General features: G+C 37.4%; 1 protein-coding gene across 4 annotated transcripts in view; it reads right to left on the bottom strand.

Annotated features, from left to right (window-relative positions):
• Positions 1 to 437: 437 nt before the first annotated feature.
• The window catches only part of SERPINI1 (serpin family I member 1), an 83,261-nt gene continuing 62,198 nt past the window's right edge, over positions 438 to 21,500 (bottom strand). For all 4 annotated transcript variants that reach the window (XM_070582291.1, XM_008531372.2, XM_070582293.1 and 1 more), the window contains 4 exons: positions 19,768 to 19,865; positions 7,799 to 7,885; positions 6,266 to 6,355; positions 438 to 6,022 (listed from right to left, as the gene is read on the bottom strand). In XM_070582291.1, coding sequence (XP_070438392.1) covers positions 5,946 to 6,022; positions 6,266 to 6,355; positions 7,799 to 7,885; positions 19,768 to 19,865 — 352 coding nt within the window. In that variant the 3' untranslated portion in view covers positions 438 to 5,945. The remainder of the gene's footprint in view (positions 6,023 to 6,265; positions 6,356 to 7,798; positions 7,886 to 19,767; positions 19,866 to 21,500) is intronic.

Genomic DNA, 21,500 nt, shown 5'->3' with positions numbered 1-21,500 from the left:
GAACTTGGGCCAGTGAAGGAGAGCATGCTGAACTCAACTACTAGGCCACAGGGCCCGCCTCCTCAGATACTTTTTAATGGGCAAGTTTAGTCTACTTCAGGTGCTGTAGAGTCATTTTGCTGAAAATAATTACCATTTGCAGGTAGCCTGTGAATATTTGCTTTTCTACTTCCTTCCTCCTTTCCTTCCTCACCCACTCCCTCCCTCCCCGAGTTTTGAATTCGAACTTCTAAATAAACCTTCCGGTAGCCAATGAAAGCAATGCCTTTTGGAAATTATAGGTGACCACATTTCCACTTGATATATACTTTAATAAATATGACTCCTTCACAAGTTTTACTGTGAATAATATGCTATTGCATTCAGTTCAAGACATCAATCGTAAGACACTCCTTTGTTTTAAGTACCACTAAGAAACAAGAAATCAGTCAGTTAAATCATGACACCTTGAATAGAATGTTTATTTTAAACTCATTCAAAACATTATGTCTTTTAGACTTATTTAAATAAATTTTATTATATATCATACTTATGTGCATTTTTAAAATGAAAATATAGACAAAATACAAAGTTTCTAACACACAGAGTTCAGCTCCAAGTCACTTTCTGTGCAGAGATTGGTGTCCATGTCTGCCCACATCATTGTCCCCTATGCCTCTGAGAGCACTGGGGACACAGTCATGCCACAGTGAAACTTCTGTCTCTAGGACTTTCTTTTAAGCTATTGACACCTATTCTGCAAGTTTTGAAACTGGCAATTTATCTTACAGAAAAATCAGTGAAAGGTTTTTAGACAATAACCAGGATTTACAATGCTTCCTCAGATAGTCATTATGGTTCTTTCTCAAATGTTGTTGACTGAGAAGAAAAGGCATTACAGACAATCACCATGCAACAGGATTCCCACATGCACAGGCCATGCCATGCAGTCATGACTGCTACTTTACCAGCAATTGTAAGACACCACCGATGGCTCCATTTCCACAAATGTTAAAATGAGAAAAGTGATGTGCCTTAGAAGAGCTGAAGTATCGTAATGACGCTAATAGCTAGCCTTTCATGAGTGACTGCTATTTGTCAAGTACTTATTATATTCTTCATACACATTCTATCATTTAATCCTTAATATAATCCTATGAAGTAGATGTTATTATTTGACTATATAGGTGAAAATTAAACAACTGGTTCCGAGGACAGACAGCTAGTAAGTGGCAGACCTGGTGTTTAAAGTTGGTTCTCTCTCATTCCACAGCCCATGTTTTTTCCATAGGTATCTGCTTATAAATATTGAAGCAGAAAATGCCAGAAGAGGGGGTCACTCAATCATATGGAAAAAGATAATCTCTCCATCAGCAGTTTCCTTGAATAACAGACAGAGCAAAGAGCAACTGTGTGAACGAATGTCAGATTTATATGTTTGTGAATTATCACAAAACTTTCAGAAAAGGAGAAAGATAAAACAATGTCTCTTATTTGAGGGAGAGAAAAAAAATGCTGCATCAGCTGGAAGCTGTGTTCCCTGCTGAAGAAACATTTTCTGGAACATGTCATATGTCACAAATAACCACTTTATTTTTCCCCAAATAAAAAAAAACTCCCCAATTTTCAAACAGACAAAAAGTTCATCTATACTTAATATTTAGTAAAGAGTGAATTTGGACAAGGAAAGTATGTGTTTTGTTTGCTTTGGTTTTATTTTCCTTAATGAAATATCCTTTTAAAAAATTTGTGAAACTTTGTCTCACTAAAATCAGAAACCAGTATGAACACAATACACCTTTAACTTTTAGCTCATTAATGTTAAACTATCTTCTTATATTTTGAACCAAAATAGTCAATAAAAAAATTAAATTGATTCTTCTGTGGAATCTCTCTCCTCGTTTTCATAAGACACAATTATTTTTCCATAAGCTATTTTTATGTGCATGTAGAGGCTTCAATGTTCCCTCAAGAATAACTTTGTTGGCAGACATGAAACGAGGTGGCTGGGCGAGGTATCACATTCTCTACATTTGCACTCCTAGAAGAAAGCATATGGAAAAAGCTTCTTGATGTTGGGCTTGGCAATAATTCTTTGGATATGACACCAAAAGCACAGGCAACAAAAGCAAAAATAACACGTGGGACTACATCAAACTAAAAGCTTTGCATAGCAAAGGAAACCGTCAACAAAATGAAAAGGCAACCTACACAATGGGAGGAAATATTTGCAAGTCATATATATGATAAGGAGTTAATATCTAAAATACATATTCAAAGGACAAGAAATCAGCATCTTGAAGAGATCTCTGCAATCCCATGTGTATTGCAGCATTATTCATAATAGCCAAGATATAGGAACAACCTCAGTAGCCATTGATGTAGGAATGGATAAAGAAAATGTAATATACATAATCCAGTGCAATATATGTATATATATGTATACACAAGGAATGTTATTCAACCATAAAAAAAGACGGAAATCTTGCCATTTGTGACAACATGAATGAATCTGGAGCACATTATGCTAAGTGGAATAACCCAGACTGAAAAAGACAAACATTGTATGATCTCACTCATAATTTGGAATCTAAAAAAAGTAGAACTCATTGAAATAGGGAGTAGAATGGTGGTTGCCAGAGGCTGGAGGTGGGGGAAATGAGAGGATGTTGGTCAAATGGTACAAATTTTCAGTTATAAGATGAATAAATTCTGGGGATCTAATGTACAGCATGGTAACTGTAGTTAAGAATACCATATTTTACGCTTAAAATTCACTAAGAGAGTAAATCTTAAGTGTTCTCAGCATAAACCCGAAAAGTAACTATGTGACGTAGCGGATTTGTTGATCAAACTGATTATGGTAATCATTTCACAATGTATAAGTATATCAAATCATCACATTGTACATTTTAAATATATACAATTTTATTTGTCAATTATACTTCAATAAAGCTGGAAAAAAAAGATTTAAAAGGAAAGCAAAAGATGTATAATTATTGATTTCTTCCCCAAAAATATGTTCAAAGAGAAAGAAGTTTCCATAAGCTGTACATATTGTGTGTTGGTGTGTAGCAATTTATACATTTTAAAGGAAATAGAACTAAACAAATAAAATGTCACTTTTTCAATAGAAAGGAAAATATTGAAGCAATTATAGACAACGTCAAACAATAGGAAAAACTCGATACTATCAAGTATTCTATTTTTAAGCACTCCACAAACATGCTAGTAACAAGGCAGAATCCATTTTCCTTTAAGGGACATCTAAATTGTATTGAAATATTTTAAGGTAAACATTCTGAACGGTAGACTTTAATCTTATACCAGCTAATAAAAATTGCATTCTGGCTTTATAAAACCCATATGGTTGCCTAATGACATTTACTCTTCCTTATAGGTAACCCATTTAGTTGACTGATGGACATACAGATATAGCAATATATGTACTGCTTACCAAGTAGTGATACAGTAATGAGGAATATCGCAAACTCAGAACATTAATACTGAATCCACACCAGTTAGCCTGATCTGTGTACATTATAAATGAAAACTAGTGCACTGTCCTACAATAACCTCAGCTTTATAGAATAAAGTATAAGTCTTCTGAAAATATAACCTGTAAAAGATTCAGTGTTAAGTATTATGTCCTTGGATATTCATAAATTCTTTTGTGGGCATGCCTATAAATGTCTCTATATTTTTAAAGAATATATTTCAAGTGTTCTAATATGTAGAGGAAGTCCGCATTTTTTCATAGTACGTAATCAAAACAAAAGCTTTAAAGTAAAATGATTTTTTTTCTCTTTCTGTATAAGTGCATTGCATTTTTTAAAAAATCTATTTGCATTTTATTTTATTTTATTTATTTATTTTTTTGCTGAGGAAGATTTGCCCTGAACTAACAACTGTGCCAGTCTTCCTCTGTTTTGTATGTGGGTCGCTGCCACAACATGGCCACCAACAAGTTGTGTAGGTCCATGATGAAGAACCAAACCTGGGCCACCGAAGTGGAATGTGCTGAACTTAACACACTAGGATACGGGGCTGGCCCAGTGCATTGCATTTTTAATGTAGACTACCACTCCATCTCCCAAGTCTCTCCAACTTGTACGAATTATGCAGTTTTTCTGTTTCCATGCATAAAAATATCAAACATGCAAACCTTATGTTAAGTAGAGTTTTGCTATCAACCTGAGTCCATGGACCAACAGCAATGGCATCACCTTGGAGACTGGTAGAGATGCAGAATCTCAGGTCCCACCCAGACCTACTAAATGGGAATCTGCAGTTTCAATAAGATCCCCAGGTGATTACATTACACAGAAAGTTTGAGAAGCACTGATTTAGGATACTTTGTTGATTGATCTAATTTTCTATAAATTAATCATATCTAAACAAGGAGTATACAAGTATTCCACATGTATTCTTTATTTCAGCAATAATCAAGATTAGTGTGTAACAAAATCACCAAGGGAACTTATTAAAAAGTGCAGATTTTCAAGTTTTTCCTCAAAGTTTAGAATGCAGTAGGTCTAGGATCTGGCCTGGTTTCCCCAAACCACTACTCCTTTGAACAGAACTAAAGTTAATGATAATATCAATTCTTGTTAACAGCTCCAAACCATAGCAAAATACCTAACACATAAATAAGACAGTCAGAAGTCACAGTCATGCAAACTGCTTTCGTTAAATTTTGAAACGTTTCAAACTTTTTCTGAAACTGTTAAATGTAGAATCAAAAGTTTGGCCTTAAATGGGCCTGATTACATCCAAGAAACATAATGAAATCATTCTTCCTTTTTTCCTCCCCCCTCCAAAAGGAATACCATTATTTCAGCCAAAGGATAGCAAGGTAATTTACTGGAGACCTTAAAAAGTTGACCCTGCCCCCATTGGAATCGATTACTTCTTGTGCTAGAAAATAAGAATAATATATTCTGCAAAGTACTTATTCTGCAAAGTACTCTCCAGAGGTTTCAAACGCAAATGCATCCAGAAGTCATCGGGCATCCAACGGGAGAAACAAGGAAGGTGATACCCCAATTACACACATTCGAGTTCAAAACGTAAAACCTCCCACACAGAACAAACAAGAACACCTCTGTGGGCAGCATTCAGTCCGTGATCTGCCAGTTTCCAGTATCTGTACTAGTGTGGTTTTTCTAGTTAATTCTCTGGTGACATACCAAAGGGTATATTTTCATTATTAATTTGCTCATATGGCTTATTTTGGGACTTTTGGGAACTTTGCTGTAGTCTGGATTTTACTTGCAGCAGCAAAACATGGTGATATTCCAGGCTTGCAATCTACATCAAGTTTATGAAGACAAGCGGATTTTTAAAGACACAGTAAACAACTTATTATAGCTATAATCTATGGGTTTGCATAGCCCTATCTTCTTTCTAACAAGTTTTGTCATGGAGCCATACATAAGATGTTCAGTCTGTATTCTTTTATCTACACTATTCGTCATTTTTAGAGAAATAACAATTATAATTTTTGCGGAGTACACAAAATTCTTCACCTCACTTGAGATTTGTCTTCTTCTCGCTTGCTGTTGCTTGTTATATATGTGTATAATGCTAATTCACTTTGGTGTTTTGATTCTGCATGATTATGAAAGATTTGAGATGCTCAGAAACATCACTGTTTCCAAATTTTACCTGGAGATATCTTATACTACAACTTCTAAAATGAAAAACAGAGGTGTTTACATGTTCCATATGTATTTTTATTTTAAATACCAGCACAACAAACACAATGACGTGACAAGACTATTACCTCAATAAATACTGATAACATTCCTTGACAAGTTGGCTTATAATTAACGTACATTGTTTTTATCTGGAGCTATTTTAAATACTATCTTAAGATATACCGTAAAACACAAATCTTAAATATATACCAGTTGCAAACATAATGTGCTTAGTTACTATTTTCCTTGTTGTTCAAATGAAATGACTTAAAGTTCCTCAAAATCATGTCCACTTGTGTTCATTGTTTCAGGATGCATGACTCGTCCCATGAACAGGATTGTACCTACATTGGGTTGGAAGTGAACAAAAGAGGAGGTGAACAAAAGAACAGGATATTTATTTTCCTTCTTGCTTACAATTAGCAATGTTCTAAAAATGAAGATATAAATAAATTATTTTCATTTAAAAATCAATCGAACATTAGAAATTATCTGATAAATAATGTGGAAACAAACGTTCTCAACTTTAAAAAATTGTTGCTTTTTGGCCTATTAAATAAAAGATTCTGTTCTCATAACAGACTTACCTATTCTCCTGTTCCTGATAAGAAAGAAAAATGGATGGTCCACAATAACTTGAGGATACAGCACAGCCATCCTACTAATTGCAATCATTCCTACAGTGCAGAGAGAAAGTAATTACATGTCTGTGAATGTGCAGGGACTAATGAGCAATTTCTCCAAAGCGTCTATGCTTAATGCAAAGGCAACGGTTTACAGGAAACGAGATTTTAAAGACTTAAAGAGAGAAAAATCCTAAAGGTGTTAACATTTCTACTTGATCTTTAGAAAAACAAGCATGCGCGCGCACACACACACTCACACACACACACACAAACACACAGCTTCCTCCCTCCACCCCAACAAAGGGAACAGGACAATTTATTCTGCCTGTTACAAAATTTTTATTCCCAGTCTCAGATCAATACTTATGGCTTTAGTAAAACGACCTTTGAGTTAAGTGAAGGGGGAGGAGAAAAAAAATCCCATATGAAAAACTGAGAGAGTTTCTTTATATTCTCAAATCATTATTTCTCTTGTCTGAAATGAGGATTTTTACATAGCAAGTCACCAGGCTCCTAGTAAGTGGTCAGAACAGCAGTGAATAAAGGGCAGACACAGCAGTGAGAGCTGCAATGGTGTTTCCCACTGCTGGGAAACTGAGATTCTCATTAAGGGATCATGGTTTCATACTTGCTGCAGGGTGATTCATTGTCAGGAAAAGGTCAAGATTAAATTAAGTAAGATTTTAAGCTTCCTCGATGCCTGAGACCACTGCGTTTTCTATTTCCTCCTGAAAACAGTTTTAACTGTTGATATGTTTTTAATGGACAAATGTTTGCATAAGTTAAAAATAATGTGTGCAAATATGATATGTTACATTTTACCAGAGGAGCGAAAAAATCCAACTGAAATTTGATGATAGCTGTTGAACATGACATGGGAACAAATCAGTGGAAAAAAAGGCAATGGGAAAATTATTCTCACTTAAGGAGGGAAGTCAGAAAGTTCAAAATAATCAAGGACATTTACCATTTTGCTTTGGACACGTGATTTAAGTCAAAATTTTAAAATTATTTATTTAAAATTTTTATTTTATTAATATTATTATGTAGCTAAAATTGTTTATTACCTGCTATCATGTACTCTTGTTTATGTATGTGCTTTTAAAAAATCAAAACTTTTCACTGACAAAATTAAGAACTAACTTAGACAATTAATTAGGTAGGAAGAAAAATGTTTAAACGGGCAGCAGGGAAATATTTAAAATATTTAAACAGGCAGCACAGCAGGAAAATCTATTCTACAGAGCTGCCAACGTCCTCCTGCCTCTCATTAGAGATGGGAGTTACTCTGCATAGGTGCACTGGAGCGAGCGCATACTTCATGTCCTATTTAGAAAATTCTAGCTGGTTCAGGATTAGCTTGACTTCTAAGTTAGAGCAGAGGCAGTCTTTTTGGCTTGGTTCTAAAAATGACCCTCACCCCTCACCCAAGATTGCTTCAAAAATACAAATCTAGAAAAGGTTAGAATATTCTAGAAAACAATAACTTGGCACCTGAGGCGGCAGCAGCTTCTGAGCCTTCTTCATTAACCTCTATGAAGGACTTGTGAATTGCTTTGGAAAGGAAAATCTCTTTGTTATCTGCAAAAAAGAGATAACAGAAGCATTTTTTCAGTATTAGAGATACGGAAGCATTTTACCCTTTAAACAGATTTGAGAAATATAAGTGACATAAGATACTGATATCAAAGGAAGAGAGAACACATTGTAAGATTACATTTATGATTTGAGAGAACTGTTGAAGATGTGCTTTCTGATTCTCTTATTTTATATTCTCTTGTTAATTTTGCTTTTCATTTTTATTGGTAATTTTCCCATTGTTTATTTCTTATATTGTCAGAAAAAAAGCAGAAACATGGCTCTGTTTTTAATAGCAACTTCAAATTAGTTCATAACTCAAGACAAAAACATCTTACATGTTGTGCTCTAATTTGAAATTTAAAAACACAAAATGAAAACAAGTAGAAATTCAGATATAACTAGAGTAAGAAATTTTTAAAAATCTAATCTCTAATTACCGTAATAATATAAATATCCTTGGCAAAGAAAAACAAAATTGACTTCTAGGTTGTATAAATGTGAATATATATAAAAAAGTTACTTCTCATTCTAGTTAACTGGTTTTTCTGAGGATTCACAAACATGGTTTATCCTAAGGTCAGAAGAAATCACACATTTTCAGTACAGGAGGACTGTTTTTCCCTTTGAGTTGTCTTTCTATTTCTGCTTACTTTTACATTAATGTGTGCTACGGGCTGAACTGTGTTCTCTCAAATGTCATATGTTCAAGTCTTAACCCCCAAGACCTCAGAATGTGACTGTATTTGGCCCTGATCCATTATGCTTGGTGTCCTTATAAGAGGAAATTTGCACACAAACAGGTATGGAGGGAAGACCACACATGATGGTTAATTTTATGTGTCAATTTGGCTGGGCCATGGTGCCGAGATATTTGATCAAACATCATTCTGGATATTTCTGCAAAGATGATCTTTGGATGAGATTAACATTGAGATTTATGGACTTCAAGTAAGGCAGATCACCCTCATGGTGTGAGTGGGCCTCAGCCAATCAGCTGAAGGCCTTAATAGAACAAAGACTGACCTCCGAGAGAGAAGGAATTCTGCCAGGAGACTGCCTTCGGACTCTTCCCTGAGTCTCCAGCCTGCGCCTACCCAGCAGATTCTAGATTTCCAAAGTCTCCATAACTGTGCAAGCCAATTCCTTAAAATAAATCTCTCAATCTCTCTCTCAGTGGTTCAGTTTATCTGGAGAACCCTGACTAATACAACACAGGAAGACAAAGGGAGAAGATGACCATCTATAAGGCAGAGAGAGAGGCCTCGGAAGAAATAACCCTGAAGGCATCTTGCTCTTGGACTTCCAGCCTCCAGAACTGAGAAAATAAACGCCTGTTGTTTAAGTCACTCAGTGTGTGGGACTTTGTTATGGCAGTTTTGGCAAACTATACAATAGCTTTCAGTCTTGGGTTTCTAAATTTTCCCCAAGATTAAAACAAAACATACCTCAAACACACAAAAAAGAAAAATAGCACAAAGAAGCAAGATAAAGGATTACTCAAGTTTGCACCGTTTTTTCTTTTTCAATTCCAGGAGGTCTAATTCAAATTTAAGATAAATAATGGTTGCTGATGCCCAGCACTGTCCAGTAAAAGCACAACTGATTTCCCATCAGGCTATTTCGTAAGACTGTAAGTAACCAAGTCCTACCCCCCGCAAGGTAAGTTTTCCTCTCAAGTTTTCAAAAACACAGAACTATCTTATACGGATAAAGAATGATATTCGACGACACTTTCGGTACAGCTGTCGCACGGCACCTGATTATTTTGAATAAGCCCCTAGACAACTGAGTAGCATCTCTGAATATACTTTTAATAGGGATATTACTTCCTCAGCTCATATTTAGTATTAAGATATAAGCACTGCATTATAAAATAGTCCATTTCAGATATTATATTTTCTTCTAGAATGCACTTGATTACTAGAAGAAAAATCAAAAGCAATGAAGTTTTTACATTAAACAATTATGTATAATTAGCTCCCTCAGATCCAGAAAACTACTTTTTTTAACAAATAAAAAGAAAAATTAAAATTGCATTAAGTAACTAGTCAAATATATTTAGTTGGCAAAACAAATATATGAATTCCAAGATAGTAAAATATATGAACTATTTTAGTAGTTAACTGAAACTGTATTATTTTCAGATTCTGCTGTCCATTTTCATCAGTCTGCCGGTTGGGTAAGGGTCATGAATCAAGAGCCAATATATGACCCTGAATACAAAAGTGACAGAACCCAGTTCCTAAAGGGTGGTGAGTGTCCACATTGGCAGCTAAGCCCTCTTCACACTCTCTGAGGGGAGTTCTCAAAGACACCAAATGATATTTCGGCCACATCAATTCACACAGAGGAAACTGCCTCCACAGCCCCTGAGGCTGATCTGCTGGCACCTTCAAAGAAGAAATCTCATCCTGTCAACTCTGACTTCTGCCCCCGGTGTCCCCTCCTCTGGTCACCTAACCTCTCAGATGCTCTCACTTACCCACACAAAACGGCGGGGTGTATGTGGGGTGACACTGCACAGCCCTGTGGCAGAACAATCAAGAAAGCAAGGATGCTGAGGGTTCTTCCCAGAGAGCTCATTATTTAAAAGATAAGGAAATGGACAAACTTTTAACAAGATTCATGAAGAAGAAAGAGAGATTACCCAAATAAACAATATTAAAGACAAAAAAGGGAGAAAATATCTAAAGATACAGCAGAGAATTTTTAAAGATCACAAAAAAATACCATGTATAATTTTCTGCAGATAAATGTTAATCAACTTTACGAGGTATAATTTATTTACTATGAACTGTGTTGGTTTACAATACACAATCTGGTAAATTTTGAGGGATGTGTAATCTGTCTATCCCCCTCTACAAATAAGATACAGAATATTTCTATCTCCCCCAAAAGATTCTTGTTCTTCTTTATGCAGGCAACTTTGAATAGGAACAAGGTTGCTATTAACTGGACAATTTTACAAAAATGCATAAATTATAAAATTATATCAAGGAAAAGATAGAATATTGGAATAATCCAGTATCCATTAAAGTAGTAGAATTAGTAGACAAAAACTTTCCCCATCCTCAAAATTAAAGACTCTGAGCCTAGATGGTTTTCTAAGTGAGTTTAATCAAACCTTCAAGGAACAGACAGAATTTTCTGCTACACAACCATCCTAGACTCTAGAAAGAGAATAAAATCAATCTAAGTCATCGACAGGTAGTCTTACCTTGCTATTAAAACTGAACAAGAGCAATCTAAGAAAAGAAAATCATAGACCAAACTCAGCTATTAACATGGACGTAAAAGTTCTTTTAAAACCAGGAAATTAAACCCAGCAACATATGCAAATTATCTTTTAAAATGAGTTTCAAGGGATGTCACAATGTGTTATGACACAGCAGATGACAGCTGCTCTAACGGCCTCCAGTTCACAGAAACGCTTCCTGTGGGATGATCTGATCAAATACAAATCAATTTATGCCAACACCCTACTTAAAACCCTTCACCCTCTTTCCTGCTTGCTCGGCCTCCCGCCTCGCCGTCAGTATATCAGATACCTGCATAGCTGCTCAGGATGCAATATGAGGACCTCCATGAGGCTGCCTCTGCTTCAATCATTGAGCATCCTTCACTCCATACACTGTGCTCCAGATTATTTGAACTGCAATAGCCTGAACATACCACACTTTATCACTTCTGTGTCTCTGCTTCCCCAGAAACTCCCTTAACCCTTGGACAGTCAGACACCTAATCTACTTTTCAGGCTCAGCTTTGAGCCCTATCAGGCCTTTTCTGCTCTCCTTTGATTCCTACCCCTCACTAAAATAGAACTGACCATTCTTTCCCATTGAATTCAGGATCTGCATCTATTAAAGCCTTTATAATATATCATACTTGCATTGAGATATCTCCCTTCCTGGACTGTGAACTTCCTTAAGGCAAGGATTGTGTCCTTCCTCTTAGCATCCCTGGCTTCCGGCATTTAGTAGGCCTAATGAATGAACTCACCTAAGTAGAGGGAGTTTCCTGGTAATGTGTAATTTTCCAGTATTTAACCCAGAATAAACAGGAATTCAGTAATTTTTGAATGAAAAGGGATAGCTGTTTCATATTGCAAGACTTTGGGTACTGTTAATCTATGGACACCATGACCACAATTCTGTTCACAATTATGGCTATAAAGTTTATTCTTGTAATAAATAAAACATGTGACACTAATCCAGAGTAGATGCTCTAGGAAAATTGATGGAGAATAGCATGAGAGAGGGAAAGAATACAGAAGACCACACACACTAAAAAACTTAAAAATCTAATCAAGCAGAAAAGCAAAGGGAATGGAATAAGACAGACCAGTGTCATCACTTATATTTCAAAGATAGCAAAATAAAGATCGAATCCAGTGTTCCGACTCCCAGGGGTGGTTAACTGCTACACGATGGAGAGTGAATGTGTGCAGATGTGAACAAGACCTCAGGATAGTGAACGTTCAGAAAAACACCATCCCTTTGGATATACAAGTAGGAGAAAATGTAACAAATAAGAAATTGCATCACAGATACCGAGGGGAAAAAAGAAAATGAAACTTTTTTCTCTTGGGACAAACTTCAAGCAGTCACCTTAAAATAAAATGAAAGCTGAGAGTGGTTTAAGCAAGAACGTGTCTGAGGACACCAAAACTGAGAAGGAGAGCAGGTCATGCAGGAATGCAGGCAAGTTCATAGCTTCCTACACTTGCCCTCCAACATTGCTCATCCCTGTGTATCTATGTGCCAATCAAGGCCATCTTTCCTGCTAGGCCATACACTTACTCCTGGAGGGCCTGGATCTTGCCTGTCCTATTCATCTCTTTCACGCAATTCCTTGCACACAGCCAGGCACCAAGTACGCATTAGGATAGCTGATGAATCAGAGTGTGAGGGGAATTAAGGAAATTTACACTGATGAGCTCCTCTTACTGGCTAGAGAAAAGTTAACTAATTTCTGAAAAAGAAAATAAATAAATCAAAGGCAAACAGAGCTACAAAAAAAAAAAAAAAAATCTATACTCTGGCGCCAACTACCCTTCTCCTTCTGGCTACAGCAGACATTGCTGCCAAATGACTGGTCCTACTTTCCTCCGGGCAGCGTGAAGCCAGACTTTTCACAATGGATAGGATGGGAACAGGGCCAACAAACCCTAGGGTCCCCAGAGAAGAGCTGGGCAAGAATTCAAGCTCTTCTGAAGAAAGCAGGGAAAAATACTAAGGCATTCATTCAGTCACTGAGCAAATATTTATGAAGGAACCTGTTCATACGAGCTATTGTGCAGAGCACCAAAGGCTCTAAGTATCTGTGATTAACACAGTGCTGGCAGGATGGCCTTCACGCAAGTAGATGCTATTACTTCCTTTGTGGCACTGTTCCTAAACGCAGCCAATTTAAATAGATTTCTGCGTCACCAAGGACATGTTTAAAATAACTAAATGAAGAGAGTTCCATAACAGGCCTCTAGAATACCAAAAGCATCTCTGTATGTTAGTTGCTAAAATATTTTCAGCTTCAGCCCCACCTATGAACTTTAGAAAGGTTTTTTGAATTTGAATGCCTTCAAGGTAGGAATAGTGTTTGTTTATTTGTTTTTCTGGATAGATTTTGTTATAGATCAGGAAATATTCATTCATTCATTCATTCATTCATTCATTCATTCATGTACTAAGCACTTCCTATGTGCCAGACATTGCTGATGCACTGCGTATACTGTGGTGAACTGAACAGTTCCTTCCTAAGAGGGAGAAAGTAGACATCAAATAACAAGGACAATAAAAAAGGAAATCAATACATGACCACAATTTCAGGGTGTGGTAAGTGTAACTAAGACATAAGATAAGGTGACGTGTTGGTGGGTGACACGAGCAGGGCAGAGGAGGAGCTGCTTGGCACAGGGCATTAGGAAAGGCATGTCTGAGAAGGTCAACTTGAGCTGAGACCTAAAGAACACCAAGCAGCCAGCCACGGAAGACCTGAAGGTAGAGTTTTGGGTGGAGGGAAAAGCTAGTGCAGAGGCAGGAAGCCAGGTGTGTTCAAGGACCCAAAAGAAGGCCTGTGTGGCGGAAGCATGGCCGGCGAGGAGAGCCAGAGGTCTGGGAGAAGCCCCCATGCTTGAATCGAGGTGGGGCCCAGCACCATTTCCTCAAGGCATACACCCACCCAGCATCCATCCCATTCCCCACACCATGCTTGGCTCTGAGGATAGACAGACGGCTATGACGCAGTCTCTGCTTCTCCGGAGCTCCATGCTCAGAGACAGGTATGTGAACACACAATCTAAGGGAAAGATAAGGTGAGACAGCACTGTGCACTATGAGAGTCCAGATGAGGACTCTCATGTTTATCATGGTTATTTTTCATCTCAGTTTGATGTCCATTGCTTTTGATGCTAAATTCGAGGAAGGGAGAGATATCAGGGGAAGCTGCTCAGAGGCAGTGACATCAGGGCTGGTTCTTGAAGAATAAACAGAAGAGTGAAAGTCAGAAAAGGGGGCAAGGGCATTCCAAGCAGAGGATTTTATTTGCAAAGTGAGAGAAGCAGCGGCGATGACCTGAAGGTCCAATTGGAGCCTGGGCTACAAGGAGGTGGAGAGTGGCAGGGGATGCGCCTGATTTTAAGAACCTGGACCAGGATTCTAGAGAGCCTGAGCTTTGTCCAGAGATAATGGGGGCATGGCTGCTTTGACTTTAGAAGATACCTGTGGCAGCAACTGCAAAAGGTGAATCGGATGAACAACCAGCTAGGGGCAGGAAGATCAAATTTGCTCGCTGTTAGAATAGTCCAGGCAAGAACGAAGGTGGAGAACTGGAATTATGGCTCTGGAAGAGAAATACAGCCCTTTGGCTTACAGGTGCAAGGAGAAAGAGAACAAACAAGAGCAGGATGTAAGAGTCAGTCCAGCGGAAATCTAAGCACTTGAGTCTGACCTGAATATGGCTTTTGCTGTATCGTCTTAATTCCTTTATTTTATTGGCTCCTTTATTAAAGCTCAGACTTTGTGCTGAAGGATTTAGTACTCTCTTTCTCCTTCCCCTTCCACTTTCCAAGAGGATTATCTATTAATCCGAATGGGGACGGTCATTCATTTCCATTACAAAAATAGCCTTACTCTATAACAGGATCCTCATTGCAGCTAGATGAGCATTTTAAAGCGAGCCTGAGAAGAGAATGATTCTCAGCACTCTCTAGATTCCATGTTTATCGTAAGAGTTTATGTTAATGGAATTTAGCTTCAAAAGCAATGGACATCAAATTGAGATGAAAAATAATCATGATAAACACAGAGCATCTCATCTTATTCATTCCTTCATCTGGTGAGTACTAAGCAGACAGCACAATTCCAGGTGCTTCCTAAATACACATAAGGATCAATCTTTGGGAGGTTTAAATCCTGGCAGGGGATACCCAATGCATAAATAATGACAATATGAGATCAAACGTGATGTGTGGCATAAGGAAAAGTACAGAATATTGTATAATTTGAGGAGGAGTGATCACTTCTGGTTGGTGTAATCTGGTTGGTGGCTTGATGAAGTTGGGGATATCTGAGCTGAGGCTCAGTCAAGAGGTATTTTGGGTGGGAGAGATTTCACAAAGATGGGGAGCTGGGGGGATGTGAGATGCAGAGCGAGTGTTCAGTTTGGCTGGAGCACAAGCTGTGTGTGAGGAATCAGGAAGAGTTAAGGCTGGACAGAGCTGAGGTCTCAATGCCCTGCCGAGCAGTAGATGGTGCACAGCAGACTGCAGGGGGCTTTGAACAGGAACTGGAATGACCGAGAGTGAGTTTTAAGGCAATTAATCTTGGCAGTGGTAGATAAGACAGATTCGATGGAAGAGATATTGGAAACTGCTTAGGAGGCTGTTGAAATAGTCTAGGACAGCAGTAATGAGAGTCTGAAATGAAGGTGGATGCCATGGAATAGACAACGAAAGAGCAGATTCAAGAGATCTTAGCAAAGGACTCTCAATGCACTCAGTTTTTCTAGAAGCGAGAGAACATGAAGCAGAGTTTTTTTGTACACTGTTAAATCATATTTGCCAGTTTTGAAGAAAGATAAAAATTTGATTACATAATTTAATAAAGCAGGAGTGCCACAATAGTACTGAATTATTTCTGGGAGCTTTTGAATTTGTGAATTCTAATAATGTTATTTTTAGTGGTTTTTCCCAGTTTTTTTTTTCTGTGAAGAAGATTGGCCCTGAACTAACATCTGTTTTCAATCTTCCCTTTTTTTTTTTCTTGAGGAAGATTGTCCCTGAGCTGACATCTGTGCCAACCTTCCTCTATTTTTTGTATGTGGGACGCCACCACAGCATGGCTTGATAGGCGGTGTGTAGGTCCACACCTGGGATCCAAACCTGCGAACCCCAGGCTGCCAAAGCAGAACACGTGAACTTTAGCCACTACACTACCAGGCCAGCCCTGAAAGTTTCTCCCAGTTTTTAAGTAAGAATTTTAATTGGAGAAGTAATACATACAGAAGGTAAAATTCCAAACAGTACACAGTGGTATATGAAACACAAACTCCTCTCTTATCTAAGAGCCTCTGTCCCATATTCCAGAGGCAACTGCTGCTATCATTTTCAAAGATGTTATTCAAAACATTCTATGCATTTAAAAGCTTAAATATGTACCTATCTTCTCCTCCATCTTTTGACCCAATATGCTCCCAATCTGCCCATTGACATTTTTCCCCTCTCTGCTTCCATGATGCTTTCTCTAGTATAGGGTTTCTCAACTCATCACTGTTGACATTCTGGACTGGATAATTCTTTGTTGCAGGGGGGCTGTCCTGTGCAGTGTAGCCCACAGGGATGTAGGAGCATCCTGACCTCTACCCACTAGATGCCAGTGGCATTCCCCAGTTGGGACAGTCAAAAAGGTCTCCAGCTGTTGCCAAATGTCCCCTGGAGGGCAAAATTGTCCTCGTTGAGAACCACTGCTCCAATCAAACATTTCTATCACTCTTCCTTTTATTAAATCCAGCTGTTTATGTCTTTCTCTCTACAAGTTTGTACGCTTCGTTAGAGCAGGTATGATATCTTAATCATTTCTTCGTTTTTATGACAGTACTTTGCTCACACTATCTGCCTCACAAAGAGTTGTTAAATAAAAGGAACAGATACGATACCGAATATAATTAATGTTGCATATCTTAAACATCATGAACATCTCATTAAAGTAGGACGTAATAACCAAATGCATGCTAATAATTTTCCTGGGTACTTGCGGGAGTTACTAAGTGTTATGGACCCTTCAATCATCAAGGTTTCCACGTATTTGGACAGGCAAAAATCTAGACATGAGAAAAGGATCCCAACCACACAAGGCAGAGCATATGGTGCCCAAATAAATGACGCAGGGAATAAATGCTATGAAATTTAGAGGAAGCAGGGAGGCAAGTTTCATACTCGTGACGCTAGATAGTTTTGGAATAAATGATTCATATATTAATGTGTATGCTTTGTGTGTGAGAGAGAGAGAGAATGAAGGATGTATTGGCTGGGGTGGCTGGCATGCTGGGGCCACCAAGACTGGCAACACTAGGAATTTAAGAATCAATCACTGAAAGCTTGAGAAGTTAGATCTTTCTAATCTCTTTCTTTTGGCCTTAGATCCTTTATCAATTTATCCCAAAGACTTGAGTTGGGTGCTGTTTGAGGATGGCCAAGCCTGGATTTCTTACTGATGTTTTAAGAAGTTAAATGTTTCAAGAAATGTAATATATAAGGTGACCTTGAGGAAACCTCTTCTCTACCTTCCCTCTCTTGTTTTATTCTTTAGTGACATCTATTGTATGCCAACTACGTGTCAGCCCTGTGCCAGACACTGCGAATGCAGCTGTGAGCAGGATGCTGAGGATTCGCTTCTGATGGAGGTTTGATCAAATGAACTGAGATTTCGCGTATAGACTATGTGAACTCCGAAAGAACCTAGTGTTATTTCAAGTATTCAAACCATCTGCATTCATTATGTATATTTATGCTCTATTGTCTCTGTACATAGTAAAGGCAATTAAATATTACCTTATAAACCTTCAGATATGTCAAAAATTTGAAGCTACACTGACCACAATAATTGATTTGCCACTGCAGTGCTGCTCCCGCAGGACTAAAAAGCAGCCAACACTGTGTGTGTGACATAACTGCCTAGATGTTTGGGTGAGACAGGGGGGAATCGCAAATCAAACTGAAAACAGAGCCATGGTAAGAAAGCAGAATGTAATTATCCAGTTGGAATTTGGCCAGTGTGGGAGAGAGATTCGCTCAATTCCTAAGGAAAGGAGTATAAGAACTTTAAATTACCTTATGCATGAACCACGAATATATTTCTGACTCAAGTACAAAGGTCCCCATTACCTTTTGAATCTCCACCAGTCCTACCTTCTTGACAATCCCACTGAAGAGTTCAGAGCCCTAGGAGCTTGGATGCGAGCCAAGAAAACCCTCACTCGGGGAAATTCATTTCTCTTGCGTGGACAGGAACATTTATACAGTAGATGTTTAGAAAAGCTCTATTAGTGTTTTTGGATGTAAGCTCTCTAAATGAGGGATAGAGGTCGTGGTAGCAAATACATTAGTATCATCTCATTGCTAGAAGCTGAGTGCTGCTTAGAAAACAGCCTGCCCACTCCTAAATCCGAGAGAGCAAGGCCTCTTTTGATTATAGACTCCTTGAGAACCTCCTGAAATCTATGAACCTGCTATTCCACCCCGTCTCTCTCTCTCTCTTTCTCTCTCCTGTGCATGAGAGTGCACACGCAAGCACACACACACACACACACACACACTCACATCGCTCTATGCAATTTCGGGAATGGAGGCATCCACCTCTCTGAATTCAGTCCATGGGCCCTCACACTCCAGGTTCAGAAGCTATTATTCAGTCAGCTTGATTTTCCACAAGCTGCTACATCGGGAGAGGGAAACTAAATTCTCTCCTGTGACACATGACCTGCTAAGGAAACTTCTATCACCTCTTCTCGCTAGCTGGAGTACTGGGTTCAATAAATTGCATAGAAAGGGGCCTTACACATGGAGTTTCTTTTATGTTGATATATATTTGTATTTATCTTATCAGAAAATGAATTGTTTTATTTTTTGTGTTCTATAGAAATAATAGAAAATAATGATTATATAAGCTGTCTTAAACTCACAGGTACTTTATTTCAATGATAAATGTCTTGGGATTAGCTGCTAAAAAATATTTCCAAAAGGTTTTACAAGTCCTAAGTACTTTAATGTTACTGATATGTTATGATGTTTACCCTGAACAAATTAGGGCATCTGAATCAAATAATTCAACTGTATTTCTTTTCTTGGGTTATTTAAAACAAATTACTCAACACTCAACATGCCAGGTATATTTTAAAGCTACTTCCTCAAAACCAATTTTTCTTATTGGACACTTAGGATAATATTTACCTCGTCTCTCTAGGTATCCTCTGAAAAAGTGTCTAGTTCTCACAGCAGGCACTCATTTATCCTCTCTTCCTTCTCTGTTTCCTATATGACATTATAACTGGACATATTGAGATATTCAATCAACACATTTATTGATGATCTACTCTACAAGGCACTGTGTCAGATGAGATGGGGAATTCAAAGATGCATAAGACATTCTTCAGGGGAATATAATGTACTATCAAAGATAAGACATGGACCAGAATAACATAAACTTAATGTTATGATTGTATTTATAGTTTTGCTTGTAGAAGTTAAATATATTTGTTATATTTATCTGGCAATTGAAATAACTATATTTTACCTCAGAACTCCATGGCAAATAAATAAAGGATTCAACATCATCATTTTAAAAAACTTTTATGGAATAACATTTTTTAAATTGGTGTTTATTTCCTACCAGACAAGGATGTCAAATTTGCATTTTTGACGAAAACTTCAGTTATTCCAAGAGCCTTCAAAACATCTTTTAAATCAATTTCCTGTTCCACTGTGAACCTAGAGAGCACAGAACGGGAAAAGTATTTAGTTACAGCATCTTGTTACCCAGGACAAGAATAAAATGTTAGATATGTTGATTTTAAAAGTCTGTTTTATAGAGGGTAAATTACACCAAAACTGGCTTTTAACAGCAAGTAGTATTTGGTTGCGCTTGTAAAAAGAAGGAGCATCAAAGAGAATAACATATCAGAATATTATTAAATTATTAAGTAGGAAAAATGTACGTTATGGACACAAAACTGTAATATATGGTGGACTAAATGAGTTTTGAGATCAAGAATCATTACCGTCGATTACATAAAACTTGTAAATGAGTAGCTTACAAAATCATTTGAACTAGTAGGTAATACTTTGATTTTTTAAGCTGATAATGACATATCATATATTTATCCAATGTATTTTATTCTCTTCTTAGTATCCTGGTCAACTTCCCAGTATGTGGAAATGGTTACATAAGAGCCAAGTTTTTCTGTATAACACTTCAACTCCATACAACTCAGAGAAAGAAAATATAAAAGTTATCACATTATAAAATATATATCTTCATGGTTATATTAATCTCTAGGACAAAAGCCCGTTTGCATGGTAGCATCACAGAAAAAGTGTTAATCAGTGAAAGGGAGTTAAATATTACATCTTAAAAATTATGCACTTTTAAAATTATAGTACAGATTTCTTAAACAAAGAATAATAAATCTTTATTTTTTGTCCTAGTAGGAAATTTCTCCCAAACAAATGAATTGCATCACCCATCTTTCTAGTGAAAGATATGGACCAAACATGGCTGCACTAACAAACAAATGCATTTTTTTTTAAGGCAAAGGCTTTCATTACTTTTTTATACAAAGTGCAAATGATTGGTTAGAACTAAATGTTTCCTTTTTTCCCAAGATGTTGCCTCCTGATCAATACAGATCATAAATATAAGTTTTTAGGCAATGGGCTGTGTCCTTAAAAGAGGTGTCTGTGATAGTCACTAAATGTTAATTAGCATCCTTTCTGGTGTCTGGTTTTAGAAAGAATGATAAGGGAGTGATTACTATCAACAAGACTCAAAACCAAGAGAAATGATGAGAGGAAAATAGTTTTAGCAGGTCCGTGTTTATGGAAAAATATGACCAATAGACGGGTACATGTATAGCAAACATATTAAACTGAGTACTGAATTTTATCTACATCCAACACTTGAACTTGGACTCACAATTGTTTATTTTGTTTTCTACAAAAAACAGATATTGATTATGAAAGTAGAAAAGGGAGATGAATAGGAAAATATGGAATGTCTTGGAGAATACATTCGATGGCTAGATTAAGGTGTTTTGTGTGTGTTCTTTATTATTATTATTTGCTTTTTGATCACTTATCTGGAGCTTACTGTAGACCAGGAACTGTTCCAAGAGTATAAAGAAAACAGATTAATTTAAATATCACCACAGCCCTTTGAGGTAGGTATTATTATTATCCCCAGTTCATAAGAGAAGAAACTAGGGGCAGAAAGACGAAATAACTTGACCCAGGTCACACAGCTAAGTGGCAGAGCAGGGATGCAGATCCAGGCGGTACTGTGTATGTCCTGATCCAACTAACACAGGAGAGTGAAGGACGACAGCAGTAGGGGATTCTTTTTGCTTC

This window comes from Equus przewalskii, chromosome 18, assembly GCF_037783145.1.
Source record: "Equus przewalskii isolate Varuska chromosome 18, EquPr2, whole genome shotgun sequence".
Taxonomy (NCBI): Eukaryota; Metazoa; Chordata; class Mammalia; order Perissodactyla; family Equidae; genus Equus; species Equus przewalskii.
This window is presented reverse-complemented; position numbering and strand designations above follow the sequence as displayed.